General features: G+C 38.1%; 1 protein-coding gene across 3 annotated transcripts in view; it reads right to left on the bottom strand.

Moving 5' to 3' along the window:
• LOC150079328 (uncharacterized) overlaps positions 1-21006 on the bottom strand; it is a 486833-nt gene that overhangs the window by 117515 nt on the left and 348312 nt on the right. For all 3 annotated transcript variants that reach the window (XM_090382736.1, XM_090382738.1, XM_090382737.1), the window contains one exon: positions 2956-3739. In XM_090382736.1, the coding sequence (XP_090238862.1) occupies positions 2956-3739 (784 nt within the window). The remainder of the gene's footprint in view (positions 1-2955; positions 3740-21006) is intronic.

The raw sequence follows: 21006 nt of genomic DNA, 5'->3' as shown, positions 1-21006 counted from the left end.
TGCAAATACAAAATTTTGGGAAGAACAGAAGGCTGCATCTTATGCAGTGTACTTTCAGGCAATATATAGTAGATTCTTGGCATAAGCTGCCTACCACAATGGTTGAGGCAGAGAGTGTGGTAAAGTTAGTAATAGTAGTAGTGGCATGTGATGCAAGAAAGCAAATGTATGAGCTTATGCAGCATCAGCCAAAAAAAAAAAAAAAAAAAAAATCACACCATTCCCTCCAAATGCCTGTCCAGTTCCTCCTTAAATTTATTCAACCTATCAACTTCCACAACGACAGATGAAAGTTTGTTCCAGCAATTAACCACCCGCTGGCTAAAAGCAAATTTCCGCACATCTAACCTACATCTGTCTTTTCTTAATTTGAATTTATGCCCCCTTAGGTTCGTAATCTGAACAAGTGGAAGGATCCCATCAGAATTCAGCGTGCTTAACCCATTCGAGGCCTTATACACCTCAATCAGATCACTGCGCAGGTGCCTAGTCTCCAGCCACTGCAATTTGCAGAACTTAAGCCTCTCTTGATAAAAGGATCCCTTCATTCCCCTCACTAATCTTGTTGCCCTTCTCTGTACACGCTCAAGTAAATCTACATCCTTCCTAAAATGAGGCCTCCAGACCTGTACGCAATACTCAAGGCGTGGCCTGACCATTGCCTTATACAGAGGGATAATCACCTCCTTTTCCCTTCTAGCAAAATTCCTAGATATCATTGACAAAACCCCATGACCTGCCCTGGCAGCCTGTCTGCATTGCTCAGAAAACTTCATATCTAACTGCACAATTACTCCCAGGTCTTTTTCATTTTCTACCACCTTAAGTGTAGTACCACACAATTGGTACGTTTCTCTGGGGTTACTTCTACCCAAATGCAGTACTTTGCATTTGTCAAGGTTAAACTTCAGTTGCCACTTCTTAGCCCATCTGCCCAAATTATCTAGATCCTGTTGCAGTAGCACACTGCCATTACTGTCATTAACAACCCTGCCAACCTTTGTATCATCTGCAAACTTCGACACTAAGCCTGATATACCTTCATCAATATCATTGATAAATATACAAAACAACAGTGGACCCAACACCGAACCCTGTGGGACTCCACTAATAACATTAGTCCAAGAAGAGCAGCACCCATTGATTACCACCCTCTGCCTTCTCCCACTTAACCATCCTTTTATCCATTGTAGCAACTTACCCTTAATACCATTCTGCTCCAATTTGTACAATAGTCTTCCATGCGCAACAGTGTCAAAAGCTTTCCTGAAATCCAAGTATATGATATCAAAATTATTTTTTGTATCCAGTTCCTTTGTAACCACATCATAATATCCTATCAAATTTGTCAGACAAGACTTTCCCTTAACAAACCCATGCTGTGTCTGAATTATTGCTGCAGTCTTGTCTAGATGATCCTGCAATGCATCTTTAACCAGCGACTCCATTATTTTACCTGGAACAGAAGTTAAAAATAAAATTATAAAATCGGGGAAGATATGTGTTAGAACCCCCTCCCCCAAGGCAGATGAATAAAAACTCCACTTCCTTGTTTCATTTAGCCATTATAATACTAATACTAAATATCGTATTCAATAAAGGTTCTCAAAACATGCAGATGTCTGGTAACTTTTGGTAATATAGTGTGTGTATATATATATACAGTCAGTCCTCGTATAGCACATAGTTGTGTACCTAGAAACCCTCATGCAATGCAAAATCGTGCAATATAAATAACAGGCCCCATAGGAAAAATAAGGTTAGGTGTCGACCACCCAATATTGAACACACATTTGTAACCAAAATATTACCAAACACAATAAATAATCATAATAAAAAAATACTTACATATTTTATCATGATTACGTAATAAAATATTTCTAATTCTTTTGCTTCTATTGTAAGCAAACTTGTTCTTTGTTTGATCTTCTATCCAAACAGATGACAGCCGTTCCATCTCTTCCAATTCTTTGTCTTGATCTAATGGATTTTGTTATGCATTGAGTTGTTCCTGCTATGAAAGTTGTTTTTATTTTCTCAGCATTCTTTCTAATTCTTAGAGTTGCCTCATTCAGGCCTGTAGCACAAGCAGTATCACATGGTCTTTCATTTCGTTCAAAGTGTTTCACAATTTCATATTTTTTCTCTATCGACAGAGGCGGACTGGCCATAAGCTTTACTGGCGAAACCCCGGTGGGCCGGAGGCCAGAAGATGATGGAGGCCGCTGTGATTTTGGCCATAAACGCTAGTATGAGGCCGCTGTGATTTTCCCGAGCAACAATTTTTGACCCAGTCCACCTCTGTCTATCAATATTGCTTTTCTTTTTCTTTCTGAATCTGTAGTGTCTTCACCAGGACACTTCCTTTTCACACCTTTTAAGTATTTTACTCATTTTTAGGGAATAAAGCACAATTACAAAATGAAGAGGCACGCTTGATACACATAAATAAAGCTGTAGCAACTGAATAAACAACACCGTAAAGGCAGAGGCACACTATTAACACCTCACTAGCTCACATTTTACTAAAGCACATTTCTGGGGGTTACTACCATAAAACAATAAAAACAATTTCCAGTTGCGTTTCTGCTGGTGGAATCTGTTATAAACTGGTAGTAAAGTCGATCTAATTGCACTTGCGATAATACCAATAGCTGGAATTGTGTGGGTTTTTACGTTATTATGGAGAAATGTGTTTCCCCTTCACTGATATAAAAAAGAAATACATTTTCAGAATTTTCTCTTCATTCCTATCATGTTGCGTACAGTTGGAGTGATTTCGTATTCGACTGCTATTTCTTGTAAACACAAAGGCAAATCGTGCACAAGTGAATTCAGTTCATGTTATATACGATGTTGTTCCCCTATTTATAAATAGTGTATGATCAAATTCGTGTAGTGTAAAGATGTGTTATACGAGGACTGACTGCATTATGCTTTGTCTTTACCACTTACCTGCAATAAGCTCTGTAATATGTTCAAAATCTTTTTCATCAAAGTGACTAGAAAAGTTTTGAATCAGGTGTTTTAATGCTTTCTTCAATTCTGGTTTCATAGATATACATTTACCACATTCTTGTATTTCTGATGAATCACTGTCATTATAGTTCCTATCTACAGTTGCACTACTTATCAAATTTGACTGAATTTTATAATCATTTCCTATATTTATTAATTCTGTGTTGAGATCACTATACTGTTCAGCACTTCTAAATGGATATGACTGATGTTCTTCATACTGTTTCTTAATATGCAACTGATTTTCCCTTTCCAACTTTAAGAGATTAAGTTGTTCACATAAACTGTTCTCCATCTGTTCCTTTTCTCCTTTCAAATTTAAAATAGCAATAGGTTCATCTTTTTTATTTAATTTATCAATTTCCAGATGTAATAAATTAATCTGAATCATAAACTCAGTTTCCTTAAGCTTCCAATTGTTTTCGGAGGACTCCAACCTTTTACTTAATTCAACATTTTCTTGTTTTAATTCATTAATATGGTCATTGCACTTCCCTATATCAGAATTTTCTGTGGGAAGCTGTTGTAATTGTTGTGAATGTTCTTTTTCCTGATTGTATTTTTTTTCTTCTTCTAGAGTTCTTATGAAATGCAAAGCCTCTTCTAATTCTCTTTTTAATCCAGCAATCTCCCTATTTAATGAAGACTGATTTGCTTCTCCAACTAAAAGACTTTCATCTAGTTGATTACTGCGTAATTCAATTTCAGCATTTAGTTTCTCCTGGAAAAGTAAAATGGAAATTTTAATTAGATTGTACTTATAATCATTTTACAGTACTTAAAACTGTTTTTTAAAAGTGGGTCATATTTTTTATTTATTTGACATATAGATATATATATGTACAGGGTTGTTAAAATTAAAGTATCCCTATGTAGAGGGCTCTACATCCCTATGTAGAACTCGCTCCATAGGTATCCCTATGGAGCGAGTTCTAAGTCCCGTTGCAATTCTCCAAAAGTGACAGTGTGGTGTGGATTTACGGCCACATTCATGATTGGGCCATATTTTTTTGAACAGGTAACACCGACTGGACCCTGCACCTGTTCTGTCATCGGACAGCGATATTATGAAATGTTGGCAAATTGAGCAATACCAGAGCTGCAACGTGGGTGTCTTCAGGATACCATATTCATACAAGATGGTGTGCTACCCCACATCCACCACTGTATCCAAAGATTGCTAAGGCAACACTTTACAGACGAATGGGTCATCAGTCGTTGTTTCCAGACATCTTGGCCACCCCGATCACCGGACCTCACCCCACGCGACTTCTGGTTGTGGGGTTTTTTGAAGAATCAGGTGTATCGGGAAGGATGTCAAACTCTGGCAGATGTCCTTAGTACTACCAGGACACCGGAGGGAAACCTAACAACCACCTGGGAGCAGTCAATGGGCAACATACTGGATAAAATCTTTAAGGAACCAGCAATATTAGCACGAAATTTGCAAGGACAATGCAAACTATAACACTTCGGCAATCAAACCTCCCCTTCACCCTAGAGGAGCTCAGTGAGGCTGCCACCAAGATCAGAAATTGCAAATGCCCAGGACTTGACATGATTGAACCAGAGTTCTTGAAGAAAACTGCAGAATTTGTACCGCACTTACTACTTACTCTATACAACAGGTGCCTGGAAACAGGAAAATTCCCCACAGCATGGAAAACAGCAAACACCAAGTTGTTACTTAAAAATCCTAACAAAAAACCAGACTGCCCAGAGTCATATAGACCTATCGCACTGCTCTCAGTGGTCAGCAAACTATATGAGAGACTGCTGCACAAATGAATCAAAAACCACTATGAGAGGATAAACCTGGTGGCTAGGAATCAGTTCGGATTTAAGCCAGGTTCCTCCACAGTGGATGCACTTGGAAACTTGCTTTGGAAGGCACAGGAATGCAGGAAAAAATACCTACTAGTCATTTCAATTGATTTTGCTGGGGCGTTCGACTCACTATGGCAGCTGAGCGTCCTGGGCAGACTAAGGGTGGCTGCAGTCCCTATCAACCTATACAAGGTAATGGAGGACTACCTATCTTGCAGGAAAGTAGAAATAAATGCCAACTACCAAAAAGTCACAGGATCTGTAGACAAGGGCTGTCCGCAGGGGTCTGTCTTGGGGACACTCCTTTGGAACATGGTCCTCGACAAGCTCCTGAACTTGGACCTGGGGCTGATCAGGGCCCAGGCCTTTGCAGACGACCTTATTCTTACCATTGAGGCTGACTCAAGAGCCCAACTGGAAACCACCGCAAACCAAGCTCTACAGAAAATACAAAACTGGGCTACAAAAAACCAGTTAAGAATTTCACCGACAAAAACCACATCTATTCTACTAAAAGGAACCCTGCAAATACGGAGCCCACCCCAAATTAAAATAGAAGGTGTGACCATTAAACTTGCCAACCAAATTAAATATCTAGGAGTTATCCTAGACAAAAACTTATCCTTTCAACCTCACCTACAATATATAAGGACGAAGATAAGACGTTACTCGGCACTGGTGGCGAGGGTTACGAGAAAAGACCGGGGATTAAAAAAAACAACACTAATGTTGTATTATAAGGCAACCTTCATCCCTGCGATAACTTATGCTGCTGCAGTGTGATACAGCAAAACAACGCTTGCAGTCAATAGGAGAACTCTGGATATGATACAAAGGACCATTTTATTAACAACCACACGAGCATGCAGAACAGTAAGCACACCAGTGTTGCAGGTGCTTGCTGGAGCGCTCCCCCTCGATTTGGAGACTGTAAAAGCTGGCTTGCTCTTCCTGCACACCAGGGGGGTTGCTGCCACCTTCCAGGATTTCATAATTGACCCAGCTAGTAGTACTAAAACAGAAAAAGTCCAATTACAGGCCTACCTACTTCATTCAGGAGTGGCAACAAAGATGGACCGATACAACAAAAGGAAAAATTACAAGAAAATTCCTCCCTGACCTCAGCAAAATAATCCCAAGCAACCCACCTGGTACTTTCCGGGGAAGCACTTGACTTCGCTCCTTACTGGTCATGGCCCCTTTAAGGAGAAGCTGCTCGGGTTCGGCCTTGTTGAGGACCCCAACTGCACGTGTGGGGAGATCGAGAACTGGAATCACTTGGTCTATGACTGCCCAGAATATGAAGATCTCAGAGGCATCCTGATCACAAAGATACACTACTTTCCGAAAGGACTGGAATCCCACTTCATTGACACAGAAGAGGAATACAGAGCACTTTCTCAATATGCGCAGGACCTCTTCGAGAGGAGAAAACTGCTAATTACCATAAATCGTGTCTGACTAAAAACCACCACAAGTTAAACTGTACAAGACCATAAAATACTATCCAATGGAGTTACTACAGAGAAAACCCTGAGACAAGAAAGTGAAAAACACAAGGACGGGGCTTACCCCATGAACGACTGGACTGAAATCGACTCGACATTGAAGAAAAGAAACTTAACGCAGCACAGCTGCCAAACGCCATTTGGCGAAGAGGGTACCCTAGCCTCCTTCACCTTTAATATCCCTATCCCCGGTGGGGGGGAGATGGTCTTACTGTCTCCACCCCTCCTCGCCATTCCCACTTTCCCTTCTGGTGGGGCATGGGCATGCCCCACTGTGACTTGGGGGTTGCCTCCTCTCTCGACTCCATACTTTAAAAGTGTGGAGGCTTCAGGCTTCAGTCTCCCCATCCACTCAACCTGCACATGAATGTCCTACACATCGGAATTGATTTAATCATCTCCAAATTACGTTTTTCGCCCATACACTCAGCCTTTCAAAAATTTAGCATTATTCCTCATCGAATTTACCAAATATATTTATATATATATTTTTTTTTTTTTTTTTAGGTTCTAGCCATCAAAATCTCAGGAAATTAAGCGGCAGGACCTGCCAGAGTAAATCTTAGTCTACTGGTGTTTCCTGGCCTGCCTCCACGGGGCAAAAGTGGGGCAACGTTGGGCCTCAGTAGGGGTCCAGTGGCTAAATGACAAGATGAACAATGGTACATGACACTACACATATACAATATCCATACACTTTTAAAATCTCTGGCATTTCCCAGTGAACTGGTTCATCCACAATGAAAGCAACGTGGAGATGGGGGAAACCTGTGGTGCCGTTTGACCCTAAACACACTTTACTCTGGCAGATCTGAAGGACAGCATTAGATGTCATGTGCTGGCTATTCCAGTTGACATTTACATTCTGCTGTATGTTGTTGTTATTTGGTTTTTAGGAGCATTAGCAACTAAGGCCATATGCTCCGTGGATATGCAGTGGTCATTCCCTGATCTTTCCACATCCTCCATATTTGGTGGCCACGGGCTTGAACCCCGGTCTAATCAAGAAGCGTGTGCTATGCACTGCTGCTGCTCCTGCCCACGGAAGCACCAACGTTCTGCTGCAGAAAATGCTGTTCTTCGAATGGAAACTGTTGTTGACCAAAATAGAGGACACATTGAACAACTGAAGCGCTGTTCAAGTGATTCGTATTGCCACAGTTGCCATATAATGACAAATTTTGTAACCGATTTTTTTCCCCAATAAATGGCAAGCGCATTCTTTATTGTACCTGTTGTCCAAATTTCTCTTCAGTAAAAGCCTTAGAACTCGCTCCAGAGCCCTCTACATAGGGTTACGTTAATTTTAACAACCCTGTATATACATGAACACATGCATATATACAAGTTATTTCACTTAAAACATTCACCAACTGTTAGTTTAAGTTTTCATTTTCGATTTTTTTGCAAATATCTTTTATGCTATATTATTCCTGAATTTTCAAAGTATCTAATCAAAAGTGATATGAAATTTGCCTAATAAACTTCTTTTTCCCCAATGAGAAAGTTGTTTCCCATCATTTATTGAATCTAAAAACATGAACAATTAGCTTTCACATCCACTCCGAAACCTGATTTATCAGCAAAATTAAGCACCCCTCCCACAACTCAACACATGTATAACCTTCAGAAAAGCTACTTTTAATAGAAAAACTTGCAAAAAACTTCTGCTAACAGTTGCTGTTATATCTTATAACAGTGAAAAATATTGCACACACATTATTCCACATTAATAGACAATGTATTTTTTTACAGTACTGTAATTATAAGTACCCCAGGAGTGTGGTACTTATAATTACTGAGAAAAATTATTGCACAAGCAAGATCGATAATGCAAGAACATACAGAAAATGAAATGTACATGGTTTGAAAGTATGGAAAGGCAAATGAAATTAAATGAAAGCTTGAGGGAAAACATCTTTGGGAAATTATTTTCCAGAGGTTATTTTCTGAAGGACAAGTTCCTGAATATTGAAGCAAGGCATTAACGTATCAAAATGTATCAAAGCTGAACATGAAAATTACAGAAGTAAAACCAATGAAACTACACCACAAAGAAGAAAGTTAGATAGATAAATATACCCTTGGGGTAGAACAGTCACATTTTAGACCCAACATGGGGATGTCTGGATAAAAAAAATTTGAGAAAATTCATAAAAACACATACCATAAAGTACCCCAAAAGATACTGTTTCAAATTCCAGAAAAATATGGTTTCAAGGATGTATAAAAATGGCAAATCTGCAGTGAGGTGTGAAGAGAGCAAAAGAAAATATGGTTAAAGGTTAAACTTTGGGTGATGCAGTGCTGCACCCTATTGCCCCTTCTTCTTACAATTTCCATGGACCATTTGATAAAGAATACGGGTTCCTGGCATAGTTTAATACGGAAGATGTAAAAATTGCATCATTAGTATAAGCAGTATGATACTGTGCTGTTAAATAGTAGCCTAGAAGGTATCTGAATAGAATAAAGTTCTTAGAAAATTTTACATAAAAATTAGTTACAAAAACAAAGGTTATGAAAGTTGGGAAAGACGAGGAAAATTCATATTGTAGACCACAACCAAAAATAAGAATAAATTAGCAATATTCTGTATCTAAGAACAAGTCTTAATGAAGACTAGACAATATAAATAAACAACAGAATAGAATAAGGAAGCGTAAAAAGCCAGTTAATTCACTGGGAGAAAAGATGTTAAAAGACAAAATTAATGTAGCTGTTTATTCACACCTTTTATGCCCATTTAACTTGTGAAACATTAAGAGCTGAATAAGAAATACAGGAATCAATCTTCAAAAATGAGAACTTAAAAAAAAAAAAAAAAAAAAATGGAAATGACAACCATATTACAAGTGGAGAATTAAGAAAAATATCTCAAGTTAACAAATTCCCAATCAAAGGTAAGTGAAGAAAATTTAGATATAGGTATGTTAAAAAGGATGGGAGATTAGATAAATATTTTAAACAAAAATGAATGGTAATAGGGGCAGGCCAGGAAGAATGTAGATTGAACATGCTGGACAAGCATTAGAAAAATGAGAGCTTACACTGGATATTAAAATAGTGCATTAGTTCTAAGGACTGATTTGCGCTACCACAGTGAACTATATACCCATCGTACAGATTTAGATTATGAAGATATAAAGCAGAATTGAACCTGAAATAATTAAACAAATAGCACTGGCCAATAAATTTAACTTTTTTTTTCTACAATGAAATATGTTATGAATATATATTCTATAGTACTGAACACAATTTTAAGGTCATAAAAAATTTTGCAATCATGTCTGGTAGCATGCATTTATGCATTTAACAAACTTTAACAAAATATGAATTTTTATGAACTTAAAATGTTTTGAGCTGTGATCTGAATTTATATGTTGCTTCCCTCATAAGGAAAGTAATTGGCATGCATATTTGGACTCTACTTGCTTTCATACCATTTTCTATACAAAAAATGACCTAGTGAAATCTTAACCCTGCTAAATAGACTTGATTTTCCTAACAATTTCCTAAAAGCTATTGGTTTTGTTATCCACTTGTTTAAAATTAGTAGTTCAGTTATTATTTGTGTTTATCAGCAGGTGTAATTATATTTTATTCGGTTTTTGAATATGCTTAAAAAATAAAATTCTATGTGATAACTCAGTACATTATGATAAGATAACAATAGCATAGTACATACTGCCATTGCATAACCTGTGAATAATGTAACACTAGTATATCTGTATCTCTTAATTTAATGTGGAATTTTTAAATTAAATTTAGACTAGAGCCCCAGACTAGAGCATCAAAGAATTAATCTCAAAGTAGTAAGAATGCTTTCACTCAGGAAAGAACTGTTTCTGGCAATTCACTTACAAATCAGGGGTTTATACATACAGGGCTCTATGTGTCACTCATTTGCCTTGTCCTTTGTAGAGAGACGACACAGCCAAGGGGATGATTTTTGATACAGAGAGTGTGAAAGATTAAGTGCAAATTCAGAGTTGTGATGGGTGTATATGAGAGCTTGAACAGTGTTGATGTGCTTGAAAGAACTGAAATGAGGGACCCATCAAGCACTCAGCTGCCCAGCTAAAAACTAGAGCTCACACTCTTGCATCAGACTTTGATGAATGTAAGTGGTCTCTATTGGGCTCTAGAAGCTTAAAACAACATTGTAAACAGTAGACAGTGCTGATCCTAGGAAATACCTATTTTTGATTACTTTACTGTCAGAGAGAGAGAGAGATATGAAGTAATCTGGGCAGTGCAGACAGGGTGCCAGACCAGCTCACTGGATTTTGTCAATGATATACAGGAATTATGCTAGCAGAGATAAGGAGGGTATTACCTCATTGTACAAGGCAATGGTTAGGTTGCATCTTGAGTACTGCATACAGGTCTGGAGACCTCATTTTAGGAAAGATGTAGATTGGCTAGAACAGATACAGAGAAGGGTAACAAAATTTCTTGATAAGACTGTAAGAGGGTAGTCTTATTCAGGCTTTCAGTTCTGCACATTGAAACATCTGGAGACTAGGCTCCTGTGAGGTGATCTGACTGAGGTGTTTAAGGCTTTGAATGGATTGAGCTCAATGCTGATGGCATTCATCCTCTTGCTCAGATTACACATATGAGAGGAGAAAAATTTAAACTGAGGAAGGAATGATGTTGCAGGATAGATATGTGGAAAATTTGCCTTCAAGCAGAAGATAGTTGATTGTCAAAACACATTTTCATGTGTTGTTGTGGAAGTGAATAGTTTGAATATATTCAAGAAAGAATTGAATATATTCAAGACAGAAAGAGGGATTAGAGGGAATGGACAGGTAATGCAGAAGTGCTTTTTTTTTTTTTTTTTTGGCTGATGTCTTATGAGCTTGCTTTCTTGCATCATTTGCCATTATAAAGGATAGATGGTGTTAGTAGTAGTAGTAGTAATAGCAAATGACGCAAGAAATCAAGCTTATATAGCATCAGAAATAATAAAGTTCACCCTTGAATTTATTCAATCCATCCACTTCCACAACAGATGGAAACCTGTCCCAACAATCAATCACACGCTGGCTGAAGGCAAACTTCCACACATCTATCCTGCAACCATCATTCCTCAACTTGAATTATGCCCCCTCACATGCGCAGTCCAGCAAGTGGAAGAATACCATTAACATTCAACTTATTCAATCCATTCAAGACTATAAACATTTCAATCAGATCTCTTGCATGTGCCTGGTCTCGAGACGCTACAATTTACAGAACTGAAGCCTTTCCAGGTAAGGTTGCCCTTTTGTTCCTTTCACCAATCTGGTTGCACTTCTCTGCACCTATTCCAGCAGATCTATATCCTTCCTAAAGTGAGGCCTCCAGACCTATATACAGTACTCAAAATTCAGCCTAACCATGGTCTTACAAAGGAATAATCACCACCTTATCCCAGCTAGCAAAGTGTCTATATATCATTGACAAACCCCATGAGCTGGCAGCCTGTCTGCACTACTTTTTTTTTTTTTTTTTTGATTTGGTAGTTGTTGGCGCATCGGCTTCTGTGGCCATATTGCACCTCCCAAGGTTTTTTGCAGTACTTTGATCCAAGCCCGAGGCGGGAATCGAACCCGCGACCTTTGGGTTGCCGGGCAGGTACTTTACCCACTCGGCTATCTGTCTGCACTACTCAATGTCTAACTGCATAATTACCATCAGGTCTTTTTCATTCTCCAATACCCTGCGTGTAGTACCACACAGTTGAGATTACCCTGCATTTGTCAATGTTAAACTTCAACTACCATTTCTCAGCCCATCGACCAAATTTTCCTAGATCTTGATGTAGTAGCTCACCCTGACTGTCATTAACCACCCTGCCAACCTTTGTATTATCTGCAAACTTAGACATTAAGCCTGATATACCTTCATCAAAATCATTGATAAATATTGAAAACAACAATGGACTCAGCACTAAACCTGGGGAACTCCACTAATAACATTAGTTCATGAAAAGCAGTGCCCAATGATAACCACTCTGTCTTCTTACACTTAACGATTCCTCTATCCATAGCAGTAACTTACCCTTAATGTCACATTGCTCCACTTTCAGCAGTCTTTTATGTGCAATAGTATCAAAAGCCTTCCTGAAATCCAAGTATTTGATGTTAAAATTATTTTTTACATGCAATTCCTTAGTCACTGCATCATAGTAACCTATCAGATTGGTTAGAAAGACCACCCCTTGATAAATCCACGCTGATTGAAGTATAATTACATGCCTGTGCAAATGATCCTGCATTATTCTTCAACCAGTGATTCCATTATTTGCCCTGGAACAAACATTAAGCTAACAGGTCTGTAATTACTCATTGTCTTTTGATCTCAATTTATGATTTGGGGTATATTTACAGATCTCCCTTGAATCAAAGGATGCTCTCATAATTATGGCTAAGGGTTTGCTTACCTCCTTTGCTGCCTCCCTTAATATAATTGGACAAATTCCATCTGCTCCAGGTGCCTGTTTTATGTCCATCCCCAACAACATATAGGCCTAATGACTCGAATGAGTACAATGAACAATTGTACAGAGAAACAGAGTGGGCTAGTAAATCGGAATGTCTTATAATGGGGGATTTTAACTTCTCAGATACTGACTGGAACTTGTGGGTTGGTCACTCACACACTAGTCAGACTTTTGTGGATTTATTGGATGATTGTTTTCTGCAGCAGCATGTTCGAGAGGCAACCAGAGAAAGTAATACTCTTGATCTGGTTATCAGCAGTGATCATTCGTGTATTAAGAATTTGCAGATAAAGGAACCACTAGGTGGCAGTGATCACAGTGTACTGATGTGGGATTTACTTAAAGATTTAATTACCATCAGGTGTAAAGGAAAGGGTTTTTGCTTCCGTAAAGGTGAGTACAGTGCTCTCCGACAGTTTTTAAATTCTGTACAGTGGGATCAACTGACGATGTTACCAACAGTAAATTTTAAGTGGGAAGCGTTCAAGGAATTAATCGTGGAAGCTACTAAAAGTTTCATACCTATTAAGAAATATTGTTCAAGGTTTAGGCCTAAATGGTTATCAAATGAACTAATGAGACTCGTAATAGAGAAGAAAAATGCATGGGACGCATATAAATTATCAAGCGACTCAGAAGCCTATGGCAGATATAAGTTAGTCTAATCAGGTGACAAAGGAGGTTAGGCAGGCGAAGACAGATTACGAGAAATCCTTGGCAAAAGATGCTAAGAAAAACAGCAAGGATTTCTTTACTTATATAAAGAAACCCATCCTGCTCAGATAGCAAACAAACTGAATGAGTATTTTGCATCTACATTCCCACATGAGGAATTATTAAGATTTGAAAATGGCAGAAGGTTATAAAATTGTAGCAGGATACTTAATGATTTTGGAATAACTGAAAGCAAAGTGGAGGAGAAATTGTTCAAGTTAAACATAAGAAAAGCACCTGGGGTGGATGGGATCTATCCAGTTACATTAAAGGAGGCAGCAAAGCAACTAAGCAAACCCTTAGCCATAATTATAAGAGCGTCCTTGGATTCAGGGGAGGTTCCCACGGACTGGAGATGTGCAAATGTATCCCCAATTCACAAAGGGGGATCGAAGGGTGACCACGAGTAATTACAGACCAGTTAGTTTAACTTCTGTTCCGGGTAAAATAATGGAGTCACTGGTTAAAGATGCACTGCAGGATCATCTAGACAAGACTGCAGCAATAATTCAGACACAGCATGGGTTTGTTAAGGGAAAGTCTTGTCTGACAAATTTGATAGGATATTATGATGTGGTTACAAAGGAACTGGATGCAAAAAATAATTTTGATATCATATATTTGGATTTCAGGAAAGTTGCGCATGGAAGACTATTGTACAAATTAGAGCAGCATGGTATTATGGGTAAGTTGCTACAATGGATAAAAGGATGGTTAAGTGGGAGAAGACAGAGGGTGGTAATCAATGGGTGCTGCTCTTTGTGGACTAATGTTATTAGTGGAGTCCCACAGGTTTCGGTGTTAGGGCCACTGTTGTTTTGTGTATTTATCAATGATATTGATGAAGGTATATCAGGCTTAATGTCGAAGTTTGCAGATGATACAAAGGTTGGCAGGGTTGTTAATGACAGTAATGGCAGTGTGCTACTGCAACAGGATTTAGATAATTTGGGCAGATGGGCTAAGAAGTGGCAACTGAAGTTTAACCTTGACAAATGCAAAGTACTGCATATGGGTAGAAGTAACCCCAGAGAAACGTACCAACTGTGTGGTACTAACTTAAGGTGATAGAAAATGAAAAAGACCTGGGAGTAATTGTGCAGTCAGATATGAAGTTTTCTGAGCAATGCAGACAGGCTGCCAGGGCAGGTCATGGGGTTTTGTCAATGATATATAGGAATTTTGCTAGCAGGGAAAAGGAGGTGATTGTCCCTCTGTATAAGGCAATAGTCAGGCCACACCTTGAGTACTGCGTACAGGTCTGGAGGCCTCATTTTAGGAAGGATGTAGATTTGCTTGAGCGTGTAGAGAGAAGGGCAACAAGATTGGTGAGGGGAATGAAGGGATCCTCTGCAAATTGCAGCAGCTGGAGACTATTCACCTGCAAGGTGATCTGATTGAGGTGTATAAGGCCTTGAATGGGTTCAGCACGCTGAATTTTGATGAGATCCTTCCACTTGTTCAGATTACGAACCTAAGGGGGCATAAATTCAAATTAAGAAAAGACAGATGTAGAATAGATGTGCGGAAATTTGCCTTTAGCCAGTGGGTGGTTAATTGCTGGAACAAACTTCCATCTGTCGTTGTGGAAGTTGATAGGTTGAATAAATTTAAGGAGGAACTGGACAGGCATTTGGAGGCAATGGTGTGATTTTTTTTTTTTTTTTTTTTGGCTGATGCTGCATAAGCTCATTCACTTGCTTTCTTGCATTACATGCCACTACTGCTACTAATTTCTCCACTTTCTTTCAGTTATCACAAAGTAATTTAGCTCCTCGTTAGAGTTTGATAAACTTCTCTCATCCCCTTCTTACTCGATGTTTGAAACTGCTTAAAAAATAAAATTCTATGTGATAACTCAGTACATTATTATAAGATAACAAATAGCATAGTACATACTGCCTCATGTGTGAATGTAGATGCAAAATGCCTATTCAATTTTTCTGCAAACCCGAGCAGGGTCATCAACATTTAACTCAGTACATTATTATAAGATAACAAATAGCATAGTACATACTGCCTCATGTGCGAATGTAGATGCAAAATGCCTATTCAATTTTTCTGCAAACCCGAGCAGGGTCATCAACATTTAACTCATAGACATCAAGTGGCCCAATGTGATTCAACCCCTTCCTTCTACTGTTGCTATACACATAGAAATCTTTGCTCTTTTTCTTTGCATTCTTTGAAATAGGATAAGGGTATCTCACCAGGAAAAATTTAACAATGTTGTAGAGCAGCTATCATCTTTTAAGGACAAAAAACGTGATACTGTTGTATATAGCACAAATGATATTAAGAAGAGGAGTATGAGAATTTCCTAAATAGCTTTACGGCAATGTTGAGAAAAAGTTGGATTAAATTTTACAAACCAACAACAATGAATTTTTTCAAATTTAATTAACAGGAAGGAGTGTAAGATGTGAGCCTTGCTAATCAATTTGGCATGGGGTGACTGTGAAAGACTCATGGGGTTGTTTTTAATCGCACATCAGCTGCAAAGATTATACTGCAATATGCACAAGGTCTTCTTTTAATATATATTTTTATTTTCCTGTGCTAAGTGACATTTTTTTCTTTTGGTATTAGTTTGTTTTTATTTTGCTTCTTTCTTTAGTTAATTCACTTCTGCTGTTTATCAGGCTATTTATAAGATGGCATAAATTCACTTCTGTTTGTTAGGCTATTTATAAGATGGCATAAATTCACTTCTGTTTGTTAGGCTATTTATAAGATGGCAGAAATATGTTTTAGAAAATGAAAAACTTCCACGACATTATATTTATTTTCTAGCATTGTGCTAAGTATGAGTGATTCATGTAATGTAGGTGGTAGTTTTTAGAAGGCCTGTCATTCCCTTGTATAATTCTAAAATTCTATTAAAATATGCTTGATTGTTAGGGTAGCATTACACCTAGGGTAATTTTTGTTATGTCCTATTCTTAATCTTGCTACAATTACTTCTTGTCTTTTTGACCAAAGTCTTGTGCCTCCCTATGATTGGAGTATTGGTTTAATCTGTAGTAGTTTGTTATTTCCTTGAGTTGCCAGGTGTGTTACTGATGTTTTATGTAGTTTTTCCTTATTGTCGTTCTGTAATCATTGTATGGTACTTGCTGGTTATCAATAGGTGTTGTAACTGACTTGGCTGCTTGGTCTGCTAATTCATTGCCAAGAATAATGAGATGGTCTGGGATCCAACAGAATTGGATATCTTTTCTTCCTTCAATAAATGTTTTTAAGGTATTCTGAATTTTCCATAACACTGTGTGGCATCAAAAGGGATTTTGAGTGCCTGCAATGCACTCACTGTATTATATAGTGAGTGCAAACAGCTATTCCCAAAAGTATTATATACGTTGCACCGAGTCAATGTATATAATACTTTTGGGAACAGCTGTTTCTTTTATATGTTCAGGCAATCTGTATTGACTTCAATTCCACTATATACCCACTACATTTACTTGTGAGTTGTTATGAAAATATAACAGCTGGGAAGACAACAGAAATTCTTACTTTAGTATCCAAAGTTTTGGAACCATTTATGCATACAGAGATGTAATTTTGGTACTGAGCATTGATGGCAGAATGTAGCTGTTGGAAATTCTCTTTGGCAGTGGATATATTATCCCACATTTAAAGCTGGAGATTACAATTGGGCAGAGTTACTTCCCATGGTGGAGGGGGAAATTTTGGTGGAACTGCAACACTATCAAATTCAAGGTCTATGTATATGAGGATCTCTGTAAGATTTATACCTAGAGATCTATGGACATGCATGGTGGATATTCTCCTATTGTGATGTAAAAACTGTCAACCATGTTGGATGGTTTGGCATGGATTTTATTTTGCATACATACATGATCTTCAGCATAGCTGACATCTGTATTACATACCAAAAGATTATTATCCATGCTCCACATCTTGAATTCTCTGAAGCGATTTTTTTTTTTTTTGCATTAATTTCAAGGAATTATAGGCATTCTGATAATCACACAAAAACTTTTCTGTGACCGTCAAAGCAGTGGTAAAGTGTTTGGTGTCAATACCACAAAGTTGGGAGAGGGGGAGTCTAAAAGCCTTTACTTTCATTCATAAAAAAGTTTAAAAAAATCATCTTATAAAAATATCCTATATATTATTTTGTTTCTGTTTATTTCTTCTCATCATTATTTTACTATTTTTTTAAATTAAATATTATTGGAGTGATTATGTCGGTGATCACTTTGGTAACTTCATGCTGTGAAGTTTCATGTTTCCAAATTTTGATCAACAGCCTAAGGAGTGAAAGAATATATAAGAATAAAATAGCGTAGTTAACAAAATTAAGTTAAATGCATAGAAAAATTACTAAATGTAGACAGCCACACTGCTGATTTGTTTCCCTTTATCTATGCTTCAATTATGGCATTTCATTTGGTTAGATTTATTATCCAAAAACTGGTAATCTCCAGGTTGTGTATTTGCCAGATTTCTGATGTCACAAGTGTACTAGAGTTCCTTACTTTTTCAAAATTGCAACACAGCTAGTTGTAATTCATCCAGACATAGTAATGCATGAATCACCCATTTGTCTGCTGTAGGTGTGAGTTAGTGCATGTTGAACAGAAGAAGTTTTATGTGTTTCATTACATTTTAAAATTAGTGATTTTACTGGGCAGCAAATTTGCACCAAATTAAGGAAATATGCAACAGAAACCAAAAAATGTTAAAAATGGCTTTTGCAGAAGATGCTATGTGTAGTCCACAGAAACCAGGAAACAAAGACCAGTTCTCTCAATGGAAGGTTCCATCTTCTCCAAGTCTCAAAAAAAACAAGGCGATCTCAGTCAATGTGAAGCCCATGCTCGGCATAATTTTTGACTCTGAGGGCAGTGTCCATTATGAATTTGTCCTACATATCAAAGGGCAAACTGGGAATACTACAAAACTATTCTACAGAAATTGTGTGAGGCTGTTTGGAAAAAATGGCCAGTGGTTTCAGGAAATTGGTGCTTGCATCATAACAACACTCTTGCACACTCAGCACTTTTAATTTAAGAATTTCCTGTGAAGCAATCCATCAATGTGGTCCCCAACTATCATACTCAACAGATTTAGCTCCCTGTGATCTTTTTTTCCCTTCCAAGCTTAATCAAAGTCTGCTTGAAATATCACAGATTTGTAATGACTGAAGAAATTATTCAGAATGCAGCACAGAAATTATTATCAATTCTAAATAAGTCTATTGAGAATGCTTGCAGAAGCATTAGAATAGTGCATAGCATGTCAAGGAGACTTCAGGGGTGATCCATCTGAATAGATGTAAGCCTCTTCTTTTCCCAAATATGAGTTCAATCACTGAACTATGAGGAATAATCCTGCAAGTTAATACAATAACATAATAAAAAAATAATATGTAATAATCCAAATTACATTGGATTATTACATATTATTTTTCTTAATATTAGACACATGTCTAATATTGAGAAATTACCTAAACAATGTTGGTTGATTGTCTGGGTTTAATGGTGCATCAGCTACCAGGGCTACTATAATGTACCTTCTAAACAATGTGAAGAATTTTACAATATTCACAGTTTTAGAAACTGTAAATGCCTCTAACTCTTGTTAGAGGTTAGGAAACAACTACATTTTATTCACTTTATTTTTCATGATCTTCAGGACAAATCAGATCTTAATAAATAAAAAAAAAAAAAAAAAAAAAGACAAATCTTGGATAAAAATAAAGTTTGGCTGGATGAAAATCTTTTGTCTTATTTTCAAGTTAAAGACAAGCTTGCATTTTCCTGTGTCTTCAGCTTGGAAAGTGTTTGCCTTTCTCCATACGAGGATTCTACAACCCTTACAGGTTTCACCAGTCACTGTCAACAATTTACAGGGGCAGGTATAGTCTCTTTTCTTTTCCTATTGAAAGTAGAGCAAATTGTTCAGTAGCTGAAATTATTTAGAAATATGAAAAATTGTTAGGAGATGAACAAGCACTAAATTTTTCAAATATTACAAAGCCTAACAAGGCTTCACATTTGGTGTTAAAACTAAAGAAAGTTTCTGAATGTAAAACCATTAACTGATTTCCAAACTAAATTTTGCAGAGAACTCAGTGAAACCTTCATATGAAGAATGGAAAAACCTTCAGATCAATAACTCATCTTTATACACCGGTGTGCAAAACTTAAGGACCAACACTATTTCTAAAGGTTACAACCCAAAATCAAACGAAACAGTCTGTGGTGATTTGCATAATTGTGGCCATTCAGTAGAAAGCTAGCGCACATGCAAAAATTTTAATCTCAATGAGAGGGCTCGCATAAGCAGATAAAAGCAGCAAATTACCGAATGGTGAGCACGATTGTTACAGACATTTGATTGGTTTCATGCAGTACTACAGACAAAGAAATGGCTAGTAGACAACATCTGGATGACTTTACTCGGGGTTGAATAATTGGGAAGCCTGAGGAAGGTCAAAGTGTGAGGAGTGTGGCTGAGAGTTTGGTATTGCCCATAGCATCGTCTCATGTGCCTGGTCGGCCTTCAGAACGACAGGTACAGCTATTCAAAGGACCAGTGGTGGTCGTCTACGAAAAACAATACCCAATGATGACCACTATATACTCCTACAGGAGAAGAGGGACTGACACCAGACAGCGGGATCCATTGCAAACCAGCTGCAAAGGAGCACAAGATGCAGGATATTGCAGTTTACTGTGGCCAGGCAACTCCATAAAGGTGGACTGTTTGCCCGACGGCCAGTACGCTGTGTCCCTTTAACACCTGACCATCAGAGACACCATTTACAGTGGTGCATCGAACAAAAGGACTGGACAGCACCACAATGGGGTAAGGTACTCTTTACTGATGAGAGTAGATTCAGTCTCAGCAGCAATTCTGGACGTCAGCTAATCTGGCAAGAGGTTGGCACATGGTATCACCCCACAAACATCATTGAAAGGGATCGATATGGCAGTCGAGGTGTTCTCATCTGGGGAGGCGTTATCTTGGATGGACGTACACAACTCCAGATACTGAAAGGCGGTACTGTAACCGGTGCATGCTACTATACTGAGGTAATCCTTCCTCATGTGTGTCTGTTCCGAGGTGCCATTGGCCCTGAGTTCGTATTTATGGATAACACCACACCCCCATAGCACTGCAGCTGTTGATATGCTTTTGGAAAGTGAGGACATTGTCGTATGGGTTGGCCTGCCCATTTCCCCCCAATCTAAACCCCATCGAACACATATGGGATGCTCTGGGGAGATGCCTAGCGGCACATCTACACCCACCAGAAAATGTTCACCAGCTGAAGATGGTGCTGACAGAGGAATGGACGATGTTAGATCATGGCAGCCAGTGCTATGTTGCCATTTTTGAAAAAAGTCCCTCTGTACCGTTTTGTTTCCCTTATTGTGTTGGTGTTGTTTCCTTCATTTCTGTACCTCGTGA

This window comes from Mastigoproctus giganteus, chromosome 10 (genome assembly GCF_048544385.1).
Source record: "Mastigoproctus giganteus isolate SK-2022 chromosome 10, ASM4854438v1, whole genome shotgun sequence".
Taxonomy (NCBI): domain Eukaryota; kingdom Metazoa; phylum Arthropoda; class Arachnida; order Uropygi; family Thelyphonidae; genus Mastigoproctus; species Mastigoproctus giganteus.
Note: the sequence above shows the minus strand (reverse complement) of the source record. Positions and strands in the feature narration are given on the sequence as shown.